General features: G+C 36.8%; 1 protein-coding gene across 1 annotated transcript; it reads right to left on the bottom strand.

The window, feature by feature from the left end:
• Window positions 1-17,411: 17,411 nt before the first annotated feature.
• pcna (proliferating cell nuclear antigen) lies at window positions 17,412-20,034 on the bottom strand. Its single transcript, XM_038277209.1, has 6 exons — window positions 19,602-20,034; window positions 18,772-18,869; window positions 18,566-18,633; window positions 18,131-18,325; window positions 17,924-18,047; window positions 17,412-17,840 (listed from the first exon to the last, which is right to left on the bottom strand). The coding sequence occupies exons 1-6, from the start codon at window positions 19,820-19,822 to the stop codon at window positions 17,764-17,766; spliced, it is 783 nt and encodes a 260-aa protein (XP_038133137.1). The 5' UTR covers window positions 19,823-20,034; the 3' UTR covers window positions 17,412-17,763.
• Between the last annotated feature and the right edge of the window lie 2,938 nt (window positions 20,035-22,972).

The raw sequence follows: 22,972 nt of genomic DNA, 5'->3' as shown, positions 1-22,972 counted from the left end.
GGAGAAATAAGGAAACACAGCTTCTTCAATTAAACTGATTTCTGTTATTCAACCAAGCTGGAGTACCAAAAAAAACAAGTTTTCCCTCAAAATGAGGATAGCTCTGATATGAAGAAGATGGAGTACCGAAACAATGCAAGTAGTAAGATCACTGTCTGCAGTTAAATTATGCTTTTGTTTAAAAAAAAAAAAAAGCACATCACCACACCAGAGTATCAAATGAAATAGTTCATGTTCTTCACTTTCACTATAAAAATGGATTCACCAATGAGGAATAGCTTGTATGAAATGTAAATGGATTCAAGGGAATTTATATAGGGCTCTTTCAGTCATTCTGAGCACTTTACACTAAAAGGACATTCATCCGGTCACATTCACACCCACACATTTGCAGACTGAATGGTAAGCAACAGCTCCGAAACATTTGGCAAATGGAAGCTAAAATGTAATCTATGACTTCTGATTTACAAGACAAGTATGCTACCAACTTTCCTTAACAAAAAAAAAAATAACTAAATGGATGTATGAGAAGTAAACCAGTTTTTATTTGAACACATTTAAAAAAATAAATATTGTTGCAGTTTTCCACAAATAAAGAAAAACCCTGGGTATACAAAATGGACCCAGTTGACCCTCTTGTGCTTAAAACATAAGCTGCTTCATCCAAAATAACCTTTTTATTATTAGCTAACCTCGGAAAACATTACACCTTTGAACAACAGCACTGTTCTTTTCTTCTATCCACAAAACTGGTGTCATTTCAACTTGTCGCCCAAAGACCCAAAAGTTTGCAAAAACATCTGTAACTTGAATTATACTACAATAAATGAGATACACTGCAAAAACGATCTTGAAATAAGTAAAAAATTTCTTAAATTGAGTGTATTCACCCTTAATTTGAGCAGGTAAATGAGACAGTTTGCCAATGGAATGAGTAATTTTACTCTTAAAATAAGATAATTAGATAAAATGCACTTGAAATAAGACAATGCAATTGTGTTTTCTTATTTTAAGTGTAAATTGTCTTGTTCCACTGGCAAAATGTCTCTTTTACCTCCTCAATCCAAGAACAAATGCACTTATTTTGATAAAAAATGACTTATCTAGATTCAGATTTTTTGCAGTGAGGAAATGGAGGTGAGAAAGAAAGAGGGGATAAGAACTAAGGGGAGAGAGAAAGAGACAAAGAGTTCATGAAAAGAGAGATCATAAAACAACAAAATGAACATGGAAGATATACAGTAACTCCTAGAAGTCTGCTTCCACACCTTTATGAGATGAGAGGGACAGAAAACAGCATAAGAGCAAAAAGAAGAAACAGACAACCAAATTAAAAATATAAAAACAAAGCTTCAAATTCTGTAGCTGCAGCTTAGTATTTAGTATAAGTGTGTATTCGTGAACCCTTGGAACCAAATACCAAACAGAGTTACAAAGGATTTACAAAGCCAAAGGGAAATATACTCAATAGCATGTGTGGCCGGCCCCAGAACCGATAAAGTGGCGACTCAAGCCTTAGATCACTGAAGCACAAGGAGGGCAGACAGTGGGACGGCTAATGTCTGATTTGCAAGTCTTGTGTCAAACTTTAACTGATCTTGAGCTTTTTTGTAAAAGTCAAATGGGTCATTCTCGTTTGATGTACAATTTTGAACTCCAGGCAAGCCCTGTGAGACAAATCTAACAAACATTCAGAACATATCTTATCTGTAAAGTCAAAAGGTAAGACTGTGATTTTTTTTGTAGACTTCTCTATAATTAAAACGCCTGTTATTTAAACAGCACAAAACATATGTGAAAATTGAAAATCAGGATAGAGCTTTAATTACTAGAAAAACATGTTTTGATCACAATAACAAGTAAATAGAAGAATTAAAATAAATTCTTCCAACTTATATAATTAAAATAATTACCGGTATGCTCTTTATCAATATGAAGAGCAAAATACTTAGAACATGGCAGACATTTTAGAAATACTCAAGTATAAATGGACAATTTTTCTAAAATCTTGATAAACCTGTCAACAAGGGAGGTGAGGTTGCTTGAGGACCCAAAGCAGAAATTAGTTCTTGTAGATTCAAAGAAAAAAATGAGGCAAACATCCAAAACACAAAAATACTATGGACCAAAAAACCAGCAAACATCAGAGAAAACTCACGTGGAGAGCCAGAGACAAGGAAGCAACTAACAATCAGCAAGAAACCAGCAAACAGTGACTGAGTATGAGGTTTATAAATGGGAGACTGAACAGAGAGCAGGCTAATCAGCAGATATGGAGCAGGTGTGGATGGAAGAGACCAGAAGGGAGCTATGGGAAAGGAGAAAGGCACAAGTGGGCAACAGAGAGCAACCAAAGATTGGTTAAACACAAATAAAATGGAAAATAAACCAAAGATTAAAAAAAAAAAAAAAAAAACAGAACAACTGATAACTGAAAAACAAAAACAAAGTCTCCAAAAGGGGAGAACCATAACAAAACCACGAGGAGAAAAAAAAAGATTTAAACTATTTTAAGCTAGACTGAATTGTTTTCTTAGTTTTATGCACTTTTTAAATTCCCACAACACCCTTTGATAAGATTGCAAGCAGCTTCTTAATTAAACCTAAAACTGATCTTTTCTTTCATGTCAAGTCCAAAGTTGGTTGGAAACGCTGTTGTGGAGCCGCTCCGATTAAAACTTCACTGTGGTTACAGTTTGATCCTTTTATAAATAAAAAATGAAGGTCAAGTACTTCAGCTCAGATGTTTTTTTTTTTCAGAGAAGCTGAACCAGAGAAGTCCCACCAGAGCATATTTGATACCTCATTAAATATGCTATGTGAATCCTAAGTGAGACATAAAATTTACATGTAAAACACAAACTGAGATAAGATGCTTAAAGCTAAAGTAAGTCTTTGGTTATAAAACTTTGGTTATAAAATCTAAGTGTAACTGGATCTCATTAGACACATTGCATGTAGGTACCAGATTTTATTTCCTGAGGGGTTTAAATAAAACAGTGAGCAAACCGTATCTAACTTGTGGATTGTCTGTTTTCAGTACTTTCTTTGCTAGAGGTAATTCACCCATTCACTTCAACACATTTGAAAAAAAATATTTTACTTTGAAGCTTGTTTATTATTAAAAGCCATAATAAATCAAACATAAGAAGTAAAACTTTAACAATATAGCATCTGCCAAACAGTAAAAAATAAAACACTCTTCTACTGAGTCTATCAGGATGGATGAAAAACAAAATCACATACCAGAACTTGCATTTATAGAGGATAGACGGAAATATGTAGATGCACTAAAATGTACATATATATATAAATAAAACTTTCACCACATTCATTGCCAACAAGAGGTCAAACAAATAGATAACAAGGATAAACTATGGTAAAAAGTGTGTCTGAGACTAAATTAATTATTTCCTTATACATTATATCTAAGTAGTAGTGTCAGGATTTGGTTTAGGATAGTTGACCCAAAAGCAGAGGCAGGCAGGCAGAGGTGAATTTTTAGTTGATTTAATGAAGAGTACTGAAACAAAGTCCAAAACCAAAGGCAACAGGAATCCAGAAATCCAAATGAAAACAAAGTCCAAAAACAAAAAATTCAAAGATAAAAAAAAACATGAAAATACAAGTCAAACGTTACCAAATACCTAGGAGTCATCAGGGGAAGAACTGTAACCTTAAGGAAAGCTCAGAGAGACGAGTAGGAGGAAGACTGATTAGGTTTGACAAGGACCCAGCAAAGAGGAACTGAACAGCAAGAGTATTTATAGGGGACAGAAACAAACAGAGGGCTAATGAGCAAACTGGGAGCAGGTGTGCACAGAGCAAGAGAGGAAGAGGGCTAGGGAAAAAGGAGAACATAAGAGGGCAGCAGAGGGCAACAAATAGAAACCAAGAAAACAGAAAATAACCAGAAAAACACAACAAAATAAGAATTAAACCCTTTAAACTAGAAAACAAGGAGTAAAGCAAAACTGGATAATCAAAAGAAAACAAAACTGAAACAGTAACTAGGAATTAACCAGAGAACGTCACAAAAATAGAAATTAAACCATTTAAACTAGAAAACAAGGAGTAAAGTAAAACTGGATAGTCAAAAGAAAAACTTAACAGAACCAGAACTCTAACTAGTAGTTAATCTAAACAAGCTATTGCAATTGCTATGCTATTGCTATTGCAATGCATATTTCTTCTTTGGTATGAAACTATTGATCCCCAACATTGTTATAATACCAGCCTGCATTGCTTTTTAAAGCTCTTAACACCTAGGATATCCTATCTGTCTAAGTTTTTATACCAAGTATTGGCAAGGTTAGTTGATCAACATCAATTAGATTTCCAATTAGAAGATATAAATATATTTTTTGACTTTTCTTGTGTGTGTGAATTTATTTTGGTAAACATTTAGATCAGACCTTAATCATATTAGATACCTAATATTGTTTCCTAATATGAGACAGTTCCTTTTTAATTTACAGTTGGCAACACTATGATATATGGCGACAGTGAATGGGATAATAAGTATAATAATATAATAATGTATAATAAGGGTACAAAAATGTGTTTTGCTACATTTTCTGACTGATAAAAACCATTTAAAATTTTTTAATGGATTTTCTGGATGGTTGGGGGTAGATAGATAGAATCTGGGTCTGTGAGGGAGAGCAGCTAATTAAACTGTGGGTGGATGTTCACATGGACTCATCATAGGTTCAAGTGTCCTTTGCTTCCCTGATTTTCTTTTGTTTGTCCACTCACACACATTAGTTTTTGTCTTCCTCACAGTGAGGAAGGGTCAGAAACAGTTAACAGAGAAAAGACTCCATAGGAGACAATAAAGTAAAGGCCACTTCCATCTTCGATCCAGCAGCTCATACGAAAACAACATGATGGAAGCTCTTCCTTAAGATGTTCAGCATCACTCCAATCACAAGTTGTCTCTACAGTAATGCCTGCATTCTGAAGGAAAGACTTATGGAAAATATTAAAACCGATCAATTTGTTTTTCTTGTCTGATAAAGATTAAAAAGGGAAAATAGCATGGAAATATTATCCCTCTGCCTGTCCATCCATTAGACTATAATCCATCCATTTATTTGTTTAAATACCCATCCATCAGATCATCTAAAATCTAACTAGATTTTCTTGTACCATAAACTGATATGATGGTGAATTTTCTAGCAAATATATCTAACAGAACATTCTATAAAGTTCTAATTTTGAAATCGGACACATATATATGCATCCTGTTCTATCTATGTAATTATTTATGTACCTTTTTCTTGAACTCTGATTTTTTTTACAGCTATTAGAAGACATTTTTGTTTATTTAATCCATTCAGCAAAGCATATTTAAGGGAAAGGCTATTTTTACAACCATTAAATATTTTTGGTAACTAAGCATGTAATTAACGCTAATCATTAAAGATATAATGAATAATATATTTATTTATCATAACAAAAACCCCAAGTTAGATAATAAACATATAATAACAATATGATGAAAAAACTGACTAAAATGGCTTCTTCCTTTTTTCAAAAGCATCTATACCTGTTACAATGAGCTTTGATCCGATGCAATAATAAATTACTATTAAAAGTAATTGGGGAATGAATAGATAATGAATGAATGAATGGCCTTTAACATACTTAAATAAAAGTTTAAAAAGTGTGGCATGAACTTTGCGTTTAGGCTACTTCCCTTTCGCCACACTTCTCTCTCTCGTCAAATGAGGTGAGGTCATCCTTGTTTCCCTGGAAAATATTCATAAACATCGACCCTCCCAGGTTAATCAGACCGAAATCCTTCTAAATGCTTTATTGGTTAACATTTGAGAACAAATACTATCCTGTAGTTTAAGAAACACAGCAGGCAGGTCAGGGAGAAAGTTGTAAAAATCAATAACATCCCAAGCTTTGAACAACTCATGGGATGATGCAAATCTACCAGGAGATTTACCACATGGAGGAGCCACCAAGATTAGCAGCTAATGTGAAATAACCCTTTTCCATGTGAGCTTTTAGTCATGTACTTTACAAATCGATAATAAAAGAATAGAAAGATAAAAGCCATTGTTCAAAGAAATAAGAAAGTCCCACATCCAGTTCAGCAAAGTCATGTGGTGGTGCTGGTCTTAGGACCAAATATGATGCCCATTTTAAGTGTTTACCTGCTGCCAAAAAAGGGAAATCAACAGGCTTCAGCAGCACTTGATAGCATGCCCGGGAAGAAATGCTATTATTTAAATAGGGTGAGCGAGAGCAGAAACACATCTAAAAGATGGACAGAGCCCTGAGGTCCAGGATTAAGAGCCCATGATGCAGGAAACAAACCTTTAATTTAGGTCTAAATACAAAACAGAATTTTGGAACCTAATGATGTATTCTGGACTAAGCATTGTCCTGAATACATCATTAGGCTATGTATAATTGTAAAATTACAAAAATTCCACAGTTGCTTGGGGTAAGAGAATATATTATATTCATCCATCACTGTAGGTAAAGATAGATTTACAAGGTTTTTAAATTTGAACTACCAAAAGCAAGTAGAAACCAATGCATCATCTATCTTTTCCCTCCAAAAGGTCCACTACTCTGTTATTGCTGAAATTGCCTTGCAATTAATAAATTATCCTACAATTTTGTTTCCTTTTTCTGAGGCCAGCATCGAGAGTTTAATTCATTTTTCACAGATGTATTCTATTTAGCTTAACTATTTCATGAAAACCAGAAGGATTCTATGTTTGAACCTGAAATTGAAACCAGAAATTTGCCTTTAATGCGCATTAGTAAGACGAATGAATGTCTGAACTTGCAGCTTGTGGATGGTGTTCTATTTATCAAGCTCAAGGCTGCATCACAATGCAGATGGATAATGCAATATACTGAAACTTTACCTCTGAAATGTTAACTAAAGTAAAAAGCTTATTGTTTGCGATTGCTCTTCTAATGCTGCATCAAAATAATTCCTTCTCAGAGGATTTAGCTTTTTCTGCCAAATGAATGCTCATGGGTTACAAAGCTTGTCGCCATGAAGGCAGGGAGGGGTGGCAGATGAAGACTCATCTTCAAAGTAATGTAGATTCCCGTCTGCTGCGGGCGGAGATTCCCCACAGAAAGAACTCGACAGCTGGAATATGCTGTCACTCCTTTCCCTTCAGACAGAGAAGAAACTGAGGGATAACACAGACACAAAACAGCAGCAGCTCGGGAGTAACTCACCCCTCAGGATTTCATGTTTCTATGGAGAAGTAGGCCTATTTATAGAAGCGATATAAATAGATCTTCCTGTAGCTCCAATGCACAAAATCCAGTCTGTACATAGCCAGTAGCCTTTATGTTATACAATGTGTTGTTCTCTTTGTGTTCCCATTGTTGCTTTTCAAAGCAAAGTTTGATTGAACCTTCTAAATGCTTCTCTGTGATTGACTGGCAGAACGGTTGAGCGGTTTATTGAGAAAGTGGAAAATAAGGTTTTAGTGCAATTGGTTTTAGTGACTTTAAAGCTCTGCGGTGTGACCTGTGACCACACTGACAATGAGGATGGTTGAGAGCAGGACTGGAACTTGGACAAACCACAAAAAGTTGAACATTTCTTCACCCAGAAGACAACTGAACCCTGAAAATTAGTCCCTGATAGCTTGGTTAAAAAATCAACCTAACAACTCAGCTGCATGTATTAAGTGGACAGAAAGGGGACACAAGCAGCTTAATGAGGAGGTGGTGGGGGGATAACTTTGTAGCTGTGGAAACTGTTGCTAAGTAGCAACCTGAGGCATCCCCAGGCAGACTGGAACAAAGATCTGATTGTGATTGGAGGCAAGGTGTTGGAAACCAGAAGAATGGAAGGAAGCGACAAGATTTCAGCCATGTATGGAGTAACCCCGACCGTACAAAATCAGTAAAGATTTTTAGGAAGACAAAATAAGTTTACTAATCAGTTCCTTCAATCCAAAAGGAATTTAAAATCACAAACAAATTGGGGAGGTCAAGAAAAAAAGGACTTTTAGATTAATTAAACCAGTAATATAATTCACATTTTAATTGCTGCAAGAGTTGAAATTTTCTCAAAATCGTTCATTTTGCTGAGAGGTATCCAAAGTTAGGCAAGTTTAAAGGAGGTGAAAAAAAGCGTTTTATCAAAGCGAAATCAAATGTGTTAAATTTCCAGTGTTGGTGTTGTATGTTGAAAGTAACATGTTAACAGGTTGCTGTTCATCCGCAGAGTTGAATTCAAGCAGCTCTGTCAAATGTTTTAAAATAAACAATAAGCACAGCTTCTCCCAGAATGTCAAACAAGCCCTAAACACAGATGCGTTAGCAAGGACAAGTTTATCATGCATTTTAGGGTTGCTGGTTCAAATCCCTGCTAGTTGTTTCTTCAGACAAGACTGTTGTCTTGCATAGGTGATGTTGTTCAGAGAGACTAGTAGCACCTGTTTGCAGCAGCCTTGCTTTTGCCAGTGTGCTCCAGGGCAGCAGTGGCTTCAGTTTATCAGACAGCCGGGAATTAATTACCACTGAAATGCTTCTGAGCTATATATGTTCATAGATCCTGATAAATGTTTACTTGATTTTAATCTTTTACACTTTATACTAATGTTAACTAAATTTAGCCCTGATAGAGGTTGAATTCAAATTTTGAAAAGAGTTTTCCAACTTACTCACAGTGCTAACAATTTAACACCTTCAAAAGTTTTAATCTAACTCCATCTAGTGTGGAACAATATAAACACTTTTAAAGTGTTGAATTTAACCTCCTGGAAGTTGAATTAACACTTCCAAATTTGCTGTGTACAAATGCTTAGACATATTGGGGGATTAGAAGAATACATGTGGCAGTGATTAAACTAAAAGATGTTTTATATCGCCCATAAGCCGGAGTTAAAGGACTGAATGCACTTTGATTAGAATGATGAAGGGATGCAACTCATGCCTAGTTCACGCCATAAGATAATTATGCTGATTTTTGACCTGATCTTCCCCACCTGACACTTTTAGGAATGCCCTTACTTTTTAGGAATAATAATAATTTTATGATATATCCTTGCTGTACCTTTTGTGCTAGGAGAGATCTTGGTTCAACATGTTATATTGTCTTTGCCTTATATTCTAGTATCTCAGGTGTTCCCTGAGGAAAAACAAGCATTCAGCCTCTCTGGCGTTACAACATGGCCAATCACAAAGGAAGCTGATAGAACTCCTACAAAAATACTCTGCCATTGTTACTTCCTCTTGTTTCAGATTTGCATTTTCTCTGATCTTACGTTTGATTTTGTGAGGTTTTGTGAGATATCTGAATTCTGCTCCTGGTGTGCTGATGTGTGGCTTTATACCACCCTTGGTAGGACTTGGTATATCTGTATTTTTTTACCCTCATGCACAGGGTTTTTTTAGTTTAAAAAATCAAATGACATTTAAAATTCTGCCACATAAACAAACATAAGTGGTGCAGTATGGTATGTCCAGTATTGGTGTTCAGGACCCCTGCTGTCAGGGCTAGCCCTGATTGCCTGACTAAAAACATATATGTACTGGGCAGAGTGATTACAGGGATGAGAAACATGTGGAAGTGACAGAAAGGATGGAAACAGTTTAGAGGTGCAAAAAAAATCATTCTTTTGCTTTTAGTTGCTCCATCCAGTTCCTTCTGTGGCTGGATCCGAATAGCCCAAACTGTAGCTCCCACCTCCTCTTCACCTTTGGCGGAGTTAGCAGGAACCCTATCCTTTGTGGGAAAGTAACTTCAGAATGCTGAATTACAGCAGCCTTGAGCCTTATGGATGTCATTACTAAACGAAAATGCACATTAATGAGGTAAGATGATGTCCAAACCAGGACTAAAGCCTTCTGGAAAAGTAAAAAAAAAAAAAAAAAATGAAAGTGACACAATTGCAGTGAAAAGCGAAGCAGCTCTCCATTGGTGATAAAAAGCTTTCTGCCGCCCTATTCAGACCGCTGATGAACTTCTCTGTTGGTTTAAGAGTCCAACATGATTTGCCTTATTCCTACTAAGCCTGTAACTTCTCATCAGCCAACAGAAAGAAATGTCTGCATCTAGTTAGTGGACTACGGTGCTGTTTTGCATGGTGTCCATTTTCTTTCAATATTCCGAGAAATATATATAACTGATTGAAAACCCTCATAACCTGATTAGACCTATCCAGGCTGAGAGAGTGCTAATAGAAGAGGGCCAAACAACAACCAGAAAGCTAGTCTGAAGCAAACTATAACGCAACAAAGGAATGACTTAAAGTGAAAAGTGTCACAGAAACAGGAACAATGGGCAAACATGAAGGAAATAGAATGAATGTATTCTCTATTTTTAATATATTACTGATAATAATAATACAGAATGAAACTGGAGACATTTACATTTTAGAACAGGTCAATAAGAGAGTTTACCTGTTAGGGTTGGAGGCCTTTTGTGTTTTTTAGTTTTGTTTTTTTTAGATTTTGCTTTTATGTTCAAAAAATAAACCAGCTATATATATATATATACACTGTTACAGAATAAGCTGTATTTGATTAACTGTTCGCCATCTGTAAGGGGGAAAAAAGTGACAACAGTATATCTTGAGAAATTCTGTATTGGCTCCCGTTAGATGGACCGCTATGCTCCCCTCCTATTCCTTCTCATTTGGTTTCCTTGTCTTCTCTGCTGCTGTGAAATCTGACTGACAGCAAACAGGGACAAAGAGGACATCCCATTAATATGCTAATCAGTGCGGGGATGACTTCCAACACTCAGAGCAGAGTCAAAAATACATGTGTGTCATCTGTGAAGCAAGCTGTATAAAATCAGAGCTCGGAGAGGAGGAGGGAGGTGAAATGAGCAAACCATGGAAAAAGGGAGTGGAGGCGACGTGAATAAAAACTAAAGTAGAGGGCTTGTGAAGAGGGAATCCCCATGTCAGAAATCACACGCTGTTTCCCTTCGTTAAACAGGATATTGTCTGACTGATCATGAACTGCATGTCCTTGCTGTGTGCAGCCTTCTGTGCTGGTATAAATAATCCATGTACCCTGCATCTGTGCAGAGACACACTAAGGGCTTATATAAGCATGCAAGATCTGAGAGTTTGAACTGACCCTATACAGAACCTGAGTGATGGGAGGAGACAGAGAGATAAACCTGTTAAGATTTAAAAAACAAAAAAAAACAAAAAAAAAAACAACTAACTGCTGCATCTGTATTTCTCCCTGTAAGACAGTAGCAGCTCAGTATTTTAGAGAGTAATTTCCAGCATGAATCCACTATATGCCCCGACATCTTTTATTCACAAACCATTTGTTCTGCAGCTGATAAGGCGGCCAGCGGTTTAAGAAGGCCTCTGAAAGACGCCTCCGTCACCTCTTCAGCTGTACAGACAGAGGGATGAGCTAGAACCGCCTACTCTTTCAGTCTGCCACATCAGTATAGACCGCTGCAAAGAAACACAGCCTCTGCCACAGAGACGGCACAAAGATAGACAGTCAGAGAGGATGTTTCATCCCATTCCCCTTATCTCACTGGCCAAAATCCCCTGCCTCTAGGAAGCAATTTAAAGGCCATACAGAGGGAGGCAGAAGTGAGAGGGTGAGCCAAACAGATACAGGAGTGAGAGCTTAGCACTAGGCTTCAGATTTATTAACCAAAACATTTAGAAAATAACTTAAAGTAAAATTTCACACGAGATTGTTTTGAAGACATTGTCTAAATAAAAGTATGTTTTGAAACATCTGAAGTTACTTGCTTATATTGTTTTAATGTCACAAGATTTTAAGCAATATATAAACACAAAGTTACACGGAGCTATGAAGGGAGAACAGAGTGATATACACTCACCGGCCACTTTATTAGGTACCCCATGCTAGTAACGGGTTGGACCCCCTTTTCCCTTCAGAACTGCCTCAATTCTTCGTGGCATAGATTCAAGAAGGTGCTGGAAGCATTCCTCAGGGAGTTTGGTCCATATTGACATGATGGCATCACACAGTTGCCGCAGATTTGTCGGCTGCACATCCATGATGCGAATCTCCCGTTCCACCACATCCCAAAGATGCTCTATTGGATTGAGATCTGGTGACTGTGGAGGCCATTTGAGTACAGCGAACTCATTGTCATGTTCAAGAAACCAGTCTGAGATGATTCCAGCTTTATGACATGGCGCATTATCCTGCTGAAAGTAGCCATCAGAAGTTGGGTACATTGTGGTCATAAAGGGATGGACATGGTCAGCAACAATACTCAGGTAGGCTGTGGCGTTGCAAGGATGCTCAATTGGTACCAAGGGGCCCAAAGAGTGCCAAGAAAATATTCCCCACACCATGACACCACCAGCCTGAACCGTTGATACAAGGCAGGATGGATCCATGCTTTCATGTTGTAGACGCCAAATTCTGACCCTACCATCCGAATGTCGCAGCAGAAATCGAGACTCATCAGACCAGGCAACGTTTTTCCAATCTTCTATTGTCCAATTTCGATGAGTTTTTGCAAATTGTAGCCTCAGTTTCCTGTTCTTAGCTGAAAGGAGTGGTACTCGGTGTGGTCTTCTGCTGCTGCCCATCTGCCTCAAAGTTCCACGTACTGTGCGTTCAGAGATGCTCTTCTGCCCACCTTGGTTGTAACGGGCGGTTATTTGAGTCACTGTTGCCCTTCTATCAGCTCGAACCAGTCTGGCCATTCTCCTCTGACCTCTGGCATCAACAAGGCATTTCCGCCCACAGAACTGTCGCTCACTGGATGTTTTTTCTTTTTCGGACCATTCTCTGTAAACCCTAGAGATGGTTGTGCGTGAAAATCTAGTAGATAAGCAGTTTCTGAAATACTCAGACCAGCCCTTCTGGCACCAACAATCATGCCACGTTCAAAGTCACTCAAATCACCTTTCTTCCCCATACTGATGCTCGGTTTGAACTGCAGGAGATTGTCTTGACCATGTCTACATGCCTAGAAACAGCATTAAAAGTTTTAGACATCTCACTTAAAGCAGCTCTTTTCAATCTATTCTCTAAAAATGAAGGTTTTGCACAGCTAGAAATCAACCAAAACATGGCTGTTCCAAGGGTAACCAAAGATATGGTAGCTGGGAGAAGCACACACGCCGCAAATACATAAACACGCAGCAAGCACAAACAGTCCTGCAAACAAAAAATAAAGACTACTGAAAACATTAAAAAGATTGGAAGGAAAAGCAATGCAAAAGAGAAATGGAATCACATAAAATATAGAGCTGCAAAATTCAAACAAGCTGCAAACATAAATGGGCTGTAACTTTTAGATGAGCTTTAAACACCTAGGAGAAGCTGTCATGCAAAATACACATCTATGATCTGTTACCATACGAGATTATGCTCATCTCCTTTTAATGGTCTGGAGAACTTTTGTTTATGCAAAGCTAGTTTGCATAGGAGGAGTTTTTTCATACATTTTTCTGTTTTTTTGTGTGTGTTTGCATCATTTGTGTTTGGGGCACATTTATCTATAAAGCACATTTGCACTATGTTACCCCCTTTACCTGTAATTGTACTTTTCCTCTTTGTCAGTCTTTTTCTGCAGGTGGGCGAATCCATAAATTAGCTATGTGCTCTACCCATCAGGGTTGCCAACAAGTAGGGGACACAGCCCAACATGTGAAAGGTACTTTGGTAAGATTAGACCAGAATTTAATTATATTTAAGCCTATATCCAAAATATTATAGCCTACACTGGATATAATCATAGAGATTCAGGGCCAAAACTAAAGCTTGGTTTTTGCAGTATCATGCTGAGTGAAAGCTTTCTTCAACAGGACAGTGGAGATGATTAAAGTTGATGAGAAAAACAATTTAAATGGTTTGAAACTGGAATGAAGGTTTTCCTCCTAGCACAGTGACCTTTTATATACAACCAGGGATTAAAAGGATTTGATTAAAGGTTTAGATTAGGGGTGGGCAATTCCTGTTCCTGAGGGCCGGCATTCTGCAACTTTTAGATGTGCCTTTGGTTCGACACACCTAAATAAAGTAATTAGACGATTAATAGGACACAGGAGGAACTGACTGCATACTGAGGAGGTAAGTCAGTCATTTGTTTCAGGTGTGTTGGACCAAGGGTGGATCTAAAAGTTACAGGATACCGCCCCTCAGGAACAAGAATTGCCCACCCCTGGTTTAGATGGATGCAATAAAAGCCGGCCTTATGCACTGGAATGGTCCCGTCAAATTCCTGACCTGAAGTTAACCAAGATCCTGGCGGCAGGTTGTGATGCAGCCAAGATGTGATCCAACTACTCTGAGTCTCTAGATTGGTAAAGTTGATGGAAGAATTCTTCAAAGGACTTTTAAAAATAAGTTATAGTATCAATCATGTATTTGGCGCTAGGTTTACCGCACCGTGATGTCAATGCCAAAAGCTGTCAGGAGTGAGGTGTTTGGGCAAAATTGGACAGTCCCGGACTTAGTAATTGGGACGAAAATTATTTTTTTTTAGGGATTAACGCAAAATTCATTAAATCACCGTGAATTTAATTGTTCTAGGTATAAATAAAGATCTATTGATTAATCGAATCTTCCACTCCATCTTTCCCTCATGCGTGAACACGACCCCAAGATACTTAAAGTCCTCCACTAGGGGCAGTACATCCTCCCCAACCCGGATAAGGCACTCTACCCTTTTCCGGCTCAAGACGATGGTCTCGGATTTGAAGGCACTCATCCTCATCCCAGCCGCTTCACACTCAGCTGCAAACCGCTCCAGTGAGAGCTGTAGATCATGTCCTGATGAAGCCAATAGAGGACAAGAAGAAGACAGATCCCCTCAACACCTTGGCTTTGCTAGAAAATTCTGTCCATAAAAGTTATGAACATTGAGCTGTTATGAGACAAAATCTAAAATGTATAAGTAGAATAAAGTTTTCTCAACCTTCAAGCGCCAAAAATGATCCATATCCAAAAGAAAAACCTTCTGCTGAATCAAAGACAAACTGTCGAACTGACCTGAATTTATCAAACCTTTCTTTAGTCAGTATGTATGACATCGAACTGCTGCTCTAACATTAAAATGGCTGTATCTGAGTCTGAATGGTAAGCCAATTAAAATGTGGAAACCCTCCTAGGATAGGAGTGCTCCTCTTTCCATCCCAGGATGGAATTAATCTAAAATTAAATGAGAATGTTTAATCAAATGCTGAGGCATCCTAAATGGATGCGCTGTGACTTTTCTTTATCGGTCACTTCCTAAGATGACCTCTCCCTCGGCAAACAGACAACCTACTTCCCTTATCTAAAATCGACAACTCCATCAGGTAAACTAATGCACACTTAAAGCAGTTAGGGGGCTTTTTAGGAAATAATTTATAAGAACCGCTTCCATCATTTTAGGATTACTCTATTGCTAATTAAAACACATGTAGTGAACAGTCAGGAATCCACAGTTATCAGATAAATGGTTATTAATAAATCTATGAGGCTTCTCAGCAGATACATCCCAATGCTTTGGCAGAGTAGGATTACAATGACAGGAGGCCTTCTGATTTGCTAACATCTGCTCTGACAGGTGCACTGAGAGCAACCTTTTACAGCATCTTTCCTAAAGAAAAATGTTGAATATCTCCATTTACAGAATGATTTACAGGCTGTAAAATATGCAGTGACCACATAGCTTAGCTTAGCACATGAGCAGAAAGATAAGCGCTCTGAAGAGATAAAGGAAAACCCCTCAAGCAGCACCTTTAGCGCTCACTAATTAACATTTGACATTTCTTAATTGCTACAGACACTGAGGCATAAAATGAAACAATCTACCAGTGACCAGAAGTTTCCTCTGAGCTTGTTGCTAAGAAACTGCTAAACAAGAAACTCATAAAGCATTTTAGTATCTTTTCTAAAGTTAGACTCAGCTAAAATGCATTTTGTTCTAGGTGCCGGTTATTTATTTTGGCAACTTTAAGTAGGACTCACAGGATTTCCAATCTGTATGCAAGCCTGCTAGGATGACTTGTACATAATAATGGCAGACAGTGGACATCCTTTACATATAAAGTCCAAAACAACCAGTCACTCACACAAGGAAGAGAATGGAGGAATGAAGGAAGGTAGAAAAATGAGTACTGAATAAGAATAAGGAGCAAGAAAGAGGCAGAGGTAGGAAGGAAGGAAGGTGCATTAAGTTATTAAAGGGATGCACCAGGCAGTGACATAAATTACTATTTATTCTGTTAGATGGATAAAAACAGCCATTTTCACTTTAATGTCAGATGAACATACGGGGCATAGCTATGCAAATATTCCAGGATAATAGACCTGAGAAATGTGATGGGTGTCCTCAGGGATCAGTGAGTTTCCAGTTATGTCATGCCATGGGACTGATCTATGATAAGTGGTGAGCCAGTGCCAGATGCGTCTGTCCAAAAGCTTAAAGCTTTATGAGGATTAAAACTGTCCATCCAACATCCTGCCCTCCAGAACCACCTTAGGACAAGTGAAATGTCCCCACTTGGACTGAGAAATGGGATCATTGTGATGTTTGTTCATTCTGTCAGGTTCAGCTCTGTATGGCCTAAAGTATTTAAGAAGACTGAAGACCAGATTAGATTTAATTTCTCAGAAATCTGACTAGTTATAATCCAGATTATTCAGTTGATTAACTTTGATACACCCTATGAAAAAACAGTGAACTTAGGATCCCAGAGGACTGTTTTACATTATCACACCTGTTTAACCTGGGAAAATGGGCTTACTAAATGTCTTTATAAATCTGTGGTTAACAGATGTTTGACAGATACAGGGTTGCTGTGCTTTCACAAAGGCTTTGGTAACACAGTGAAGATGTAAGAGAGACATCTACTGGTCATTTTGTTGAACTGCCATATAATGCTGTTCTCTTAGTGAGATTGAACAAAGTTGCTTTATTTTGATTTGATTTAAAGCTATAGTCTGTGTAGACTAAAGTAAATAAAGTGTTACTACCACTTTAAGTCTGTTGGGAGGCAGAAAAGGTCAAACTTTGAAAGTTTCTGTGGGGACATTAAACGCCTTAGTAACTAGCTAATGTATTAACACATAAAACCTATTGTAGGCTGTTTTTTGTTTGGTTAAAAGAGTTGTGACACTTGTCATGGATGATAAATCCATGTTAACAAAATCTCAGAAAAACCTATCAAAGTAAGAAAATCATTTCAAAAATCTAATTCCCAGCAATGTTGTTTTGGTTGAAGAAGCCAGTTACCAACATTAAAAGGTTAATGAATACCTAATTCAGGTATATAAATATCAATTTAAGAGCTGGATATAGAATTTTAAAACTTTGTCATCTAGGCTAGATGAGAAAATATAAAATTCTATATCCAGCTCTTAAATTTATATTCCACTTTGGTTAGACTTTCACCTGAATAGGTCTATTCAGTCTATAACCGAACTTAAATGTTATACTTAGTCAAAGACAAATGTTTAAAACAAGGAGTTTTATTTTGGACCGATTTTATTCATACAAAAACATCCGGAGTTGACCGACAGCAAGAAAACTGTAGGACTTATTTACAAGTGTTTTATCTACAAAAGAACTTGAAAATTGGGTTTCCCATCCAACACAAGAGAGAAACGAGAACAGATGAACAAGTGCTGGAATTTAAACGCTGGGGGACATCAGGACAAAAACCAGCCGCTGTGATGATCACCTCACACGGCTGCTGACCTTTAGTGCACGATGATAAAAACAAGATCATTTCTGTCCTTCCATCATTCAGGGGGAGTCCCAGTCATCTTCTCCCGTTTCTCCCTTTTTGGATTCATGTAGACAGATTAGGAAGCCTCCTCATCAATCTTGGGGGCTAGGTAGTATTTGACGTGTCCCATATCAGCGATCTTGTACTCAACCACTGTGGAAAGAAACCCTGTCAGTCCTGGCTACAAAAGAAGCACTTCAGGGTGCATATTTGTTAAATAAAACCCATCCACTTACCGAGGGGGATATCGGCAGACATACTGAGGGTGACAGTCTTGGACAAGGGTGTGGCCTTTGTGAAGAAGTTCAGGTAGTTCAGGGCAAAGATCAGCTGGACCGGCTCATTCATTTCAATTGTTACCTTAACAGAGAAAAAGAAAGTGAAAATCGACACCTAACAAAGCTAATCCAAGTAAAACTGCAAGTTAACACATTCACACTCACAGCCTCATCCTCTTTGTCCACATTGCTGGTCTGTGACAGCTTGACGTTTCCGGTACCCAGTTCTCCAGTAGCTGAGAACTTCACTCCATCTTTAGCACAGGAGATCATGACAGCGTCGCCAATCTGAGACAGGTCACGGCAGATGCGGGCAAACTCGCCAGAGGGCATCTTTACCACACAACTGTACTCCTGTTCCTGTGGGGATAGATGTGGAAACGTAAGGAGCAGGTCACACACAGACAGGTTAAAGCTGGTAAGAGCTTAGATAAAAATTGGGACAAGAAATTAGATCCATTGTCACAAAAACGTCACCGCATCTAAATATTTGACACAATATCCAATACACTCCAGTTTACATAATGATTTTCATTTGTATAAAACAAGAAAACATCACCAGTGTTTTTCTTGACCAACTAAGTTCAGGTCATTACTTACTGGAATCCCAAGCTGTTCAACATCCAGGTCCATCAGCTTCATCTCATAATCAGAGACCTTCTCCTGATCTGAAAATTAATAAAGGCAACAACATGATTCATTTTCAAAAAAAATATTTTAAAGCGATAAAGTCAGATTGAGACATCTAATCAATCTTTACACCATGCTGTAGACAATCACAATTTGCTATATCACTACACACTTACTGAGGGTCTCAAACACAAGGGCCAGTGTATCTGCATTATCTTCTGCTCTGAGGGTGATGATGTCTTCATTTCCTGCACACTTCAGGATCTTCGACATACTGAAAAAAAGGTTGTAAAACTTTAGACTCTTGATTACAACGAGGAGAGATGAGCTGTGTATATATATATATATATATATATATATATATATATATATATATATATATATATATATATATATATATATATATATATATATATATATATATATATATATATATATATTTTGGTATTTTTATTAAACTGGAACAATCAATGTGAACAGAAGACTAAAGAAAAGGCTCCGCCTTACTACGTGACGAAACCGGAAGTAGAAGTTCCCGGGTTAAATAATTCCCGCCAACTCACCCGGCAAAATTATTTGGCGCTTAACTGAGTGCGCATTTCAAGTCACTGATATATATTCCTTAAACTAATTAAAAATAATAATAAGGAGCGTTCGGATCAACGTTTGTGGGTTTTGCAAGCGGAAAAAATATACATACATATGATGATTGCGCAGTTCGGCAGAGAAACAAGCCCGGGCAAATCCGCCAAGATGGCCTCCTTCTTTATGATAGCAACAGCGGATCAATATAAGCGAAGCCAAATACTATAGATATTGCTTTAAAGCTTTAAAGTTACCCCCAAAAAATAAACTTTATTTTCACCATTCGTCGCCCAATTTGGTAACCATCGTTATCATTTGATTTCACCTGATCATCAAAAGTACGTTTCATGTAATAAATTAATCAAGCGTAAATGTAACGGTCCTAAACTTAATAAGATATCTATAGGACGGTTGGCCTCACCTGCTGAGGTTGACCCCCATGGCCAAATTTCTATCGCAGCGGTAAGAGTCGAAGCCATCATGCCGCAGAGTGAGCTGCACCAGGGAGACATGAGAGGAGTCCATGCTCTGGAGCGAGATGCCTGACGAGCTAACATCCCAGCAGGCTTCTGTGATCAGATCTTTAAGAGCCTCCAGCACCTTCTTCAGGATGGAGCCCTGCACCAGGCGAGCCTCGAACATGTTTGCTGTGGGGTATTTGCGTCTGCGTGGAGAGAGGAGAAAAAGTCTGTTCTTTCCGCTTTAAAGCGTCGCACCGTCGAAATGGAAGCAGGAACAGAGAGTTAACGTGAAGCGGGAGAGACAGATTTGGTCTTTGTGTTGATAGCGGGGACTGAGTCTCCTCCACGGACCACTCCGACTGCAGGAAGAAAAGTTTGAGCCGGAATGAGCGCGCTAACGTCTGTTTTATAATTCCTCCAATTACGTCATTTCCGTTCGCTTGTAAGTACCGCCCAGTTGCTAAAATTGACGCACAAAGAAGAAAGAAGAAAGTAAATATAGAGAAAGAGAGAAAATTGAGTATTAAATGAATTTTAGGGACAGATGGAAATAGGGAGTAAAATTAGGTTATTGATAAAGCATTGTTTTTATTTTTATGTAACAAAGAGCTACACACTCATGGACAGTAGGTGGCGGTATACTCCTATAAATTGTTTGCAATCCGCCAATCTAACAAAGAAGAAGAAGCAGGAGATCTTTGAAAACATGGATCATGATGGAAAATGAGTGTGATAAAATAATTACAAAAATCGAAATGAAACTTTTAAAAGGTTGAAAAGGAATCACTGTTCACAGAATATTATGGAATAAAAGAGATGTCAGACTCGAGTGAGAAGAACTATAAAAAAAAATGCAAAAAAGGATTGTTGGAGGATTTTTGTAATTCAGTGGGAAGAGAAACATAGATTAAAAGTATGATCAATGATTTAAAAAAAATTATTGGTATTAAAATACAGTATGGTAATCCAGCAGCTAAGGATGAAGAATGTGTATAAATGATGGCAAATATTTTTATCAAATATATAGCTCAGATAATATTACTTTGGAAGGGAATGGGGAAAGAGAAATGACAGTATTAGAAAACAGACAGATATCAGAGCAGATAGAAAATGTAAAAAATGATTTATTGAATGTCGATTGAATTAAATCGAGCTCTCCAGAAAGGTAAACTAACAACACCAAGAAAATATAAAATTTTTTATTTAATGTTAAAACATTAAATAGACATTTAATGTCTATTTAACATTTAAAAAGACATTTTATTCAAACTTTATTATAAAGTTTGGGAAAATCGAAAATTACTAGAGAGTTAGATAGAGATTGTTATAATAATACCAATATGTATACAAAGCCTGAAAATTAAAGCCCTATTGCGTTAACATCAAATATTTTTAAATAGTGGAGAAAGAGATTAATGAAAGGAGGATTTATTACATTGAATCATAAGGATATATATCAAAATAAAGTGGCTTTAGGGGCGGAAGGAATACTATATATGTAGTTTTGATTTTGGAATTTGAAATCAGAAAAGTGCAAATTAATAAAGTATTTTAGCAGTGTTTTTTGCTATTGAGAAAACATATGATATTTTGCGTAAACAAGGTTTTTTAATTAAAATGAACAAGATTGATGTATTACAGGTAGGATGTAAAGATATTCTAACTAAACGACAAGTACAAGTTAAAATAGGAAATCACTATTCTGATAAATATATTGTTGAAAACGGTACTCCACAAGGAAGCATAATAAGTCCTTAATTATTTTCGATAATGATAGATCATGTGTTTCAAAATGTAGATTGTGGAGTGGGATTTTCTCTTTTTTCTGATGATGGAGCAACGTGGATGAAAGGGAGGAATTTGGAGTTTATTACTAAAAAGATGAAGAAGAAGGGTTTATATTTTCTTTAGGGATAAGACTAAAACAATGTTCTTTTCAAGGAATACATTTTGTAATCATTTAAAATGAAGCAATAAAACTTATATACCGGTAACCAGAAATAGAAAAAGTGAGGCAATTTAAATTGGTAAGGGTTTGGTTTAATGAAAGACTTACATGGAATATACACATTCAAAAGGTTTTAGACAAATGCAAGAAAGTATTAAATATCTTAGCACTTAAAGATAGGATTAAGAATAGCACTTAAGGATATATATATATACAGGGCTAATTAGATCAGTGATATATTATAGACGCATTGTATATAATTCAGCAGCAGAGACAAAAATTTAGATCGTATTCAGTACCAAACATTGAGGTTTTGTACTGGGGCAATTAAAGCTACTCCAACAGCAGCATTATTAGTAGAAATAGGAGAAATGCCACTTGCATTAAGAAGAGAGCAATTAACCTTAAATGATTCTGCTAACTTAAAAGGTCATAGACAGGATCATCCAACTCATCAAGCAATAAAACCCTGTTGGGAAAAAGAAATAAAAGACATTAGAAGTTTTGGTTGGATTGTGTAGAAAAGGATTCAAAATAGATCAGATTAGTATAAGCCAAACAGTTCCATTATCAATAATACAGCCTTGGATTATTCCAGATGTCAATGTAGATTTTACTTTGTTGAAAAAGAGAAGCAATAAGGAATTCACTCTAAATGCATTTATAGTACAGGATTATATTAATAAATATTATAGTTATGTAAGAAATATACAGATGCTTCTAAAAAATATAATATCAAACAAGAGTAGCTTTTAAATGACCAGAATTCAATGTTAAAATTAGGAAAAGAATAAGTGATCAACTTTTTTTACACACGAGACATGATTGCAATATTATCAGCTATTCAATGGGTTGAAGATGTTAAGCCATTCAGATCAGTCATATGTTCAGATTCAAATTCATCCTTAAATAGTTTGCATTATAGTCATCCAGAAAACAGGCCAGATATTTTAATAGAAATTCAACCGACACTATATAGAATAAATATGATGGCTTAAATTATAATTTTTGTATGGAGACCAGCACATTGTAGACTTAAAGGAAATGAACAGGTAGTCTGGAAAGCAAAAGAAGCTGTTAGAGATTTAACAGTGTATTTAATTATTAATTTTTGTATATAGGAAGTTAACATGTTAATCAAACAGAAAAAAAAGGATAAATGACAAAAGGAATGGGAGAAAGGAAAAAGAGGACATTGTTTTTTATAAAATTCAAAAGAAAACTGTAGAAATCAGAAGAACAAGATGAGAAAAATCAATTATTTCTCATTTGAGATTTGGGCATACTAGATTAAATGGTGCTCTGTTTATTTTAGGGAAACATAGGAATAGGAAACGTGAATACAGTGGTGTAGATGAAACAATAGAAGATGTCATGTTGTAC

This window comes from Cyprinodon tularosa, unplaced genomic scaffold (assembly GCF_016077235.1).
Source record: "Cyprinodon tularosa strain WSP-4 unplaced genomic scaffold, ASM1607723v1 ctg130, whole genome shotgun sequence".
Lineage (NCBI taxonomy): Eukaryota > Metazoa > Chordata > Actinopteri > Cyprinodontiformes > Cyprinodontidae > Cyprinodon > Cyprinodon tularosa.
The sequence above is the reverse complement of the archived record's forward strand: the minus strand, read 5'-3'. Positions and strand labels throughout refer to the sequence as shown.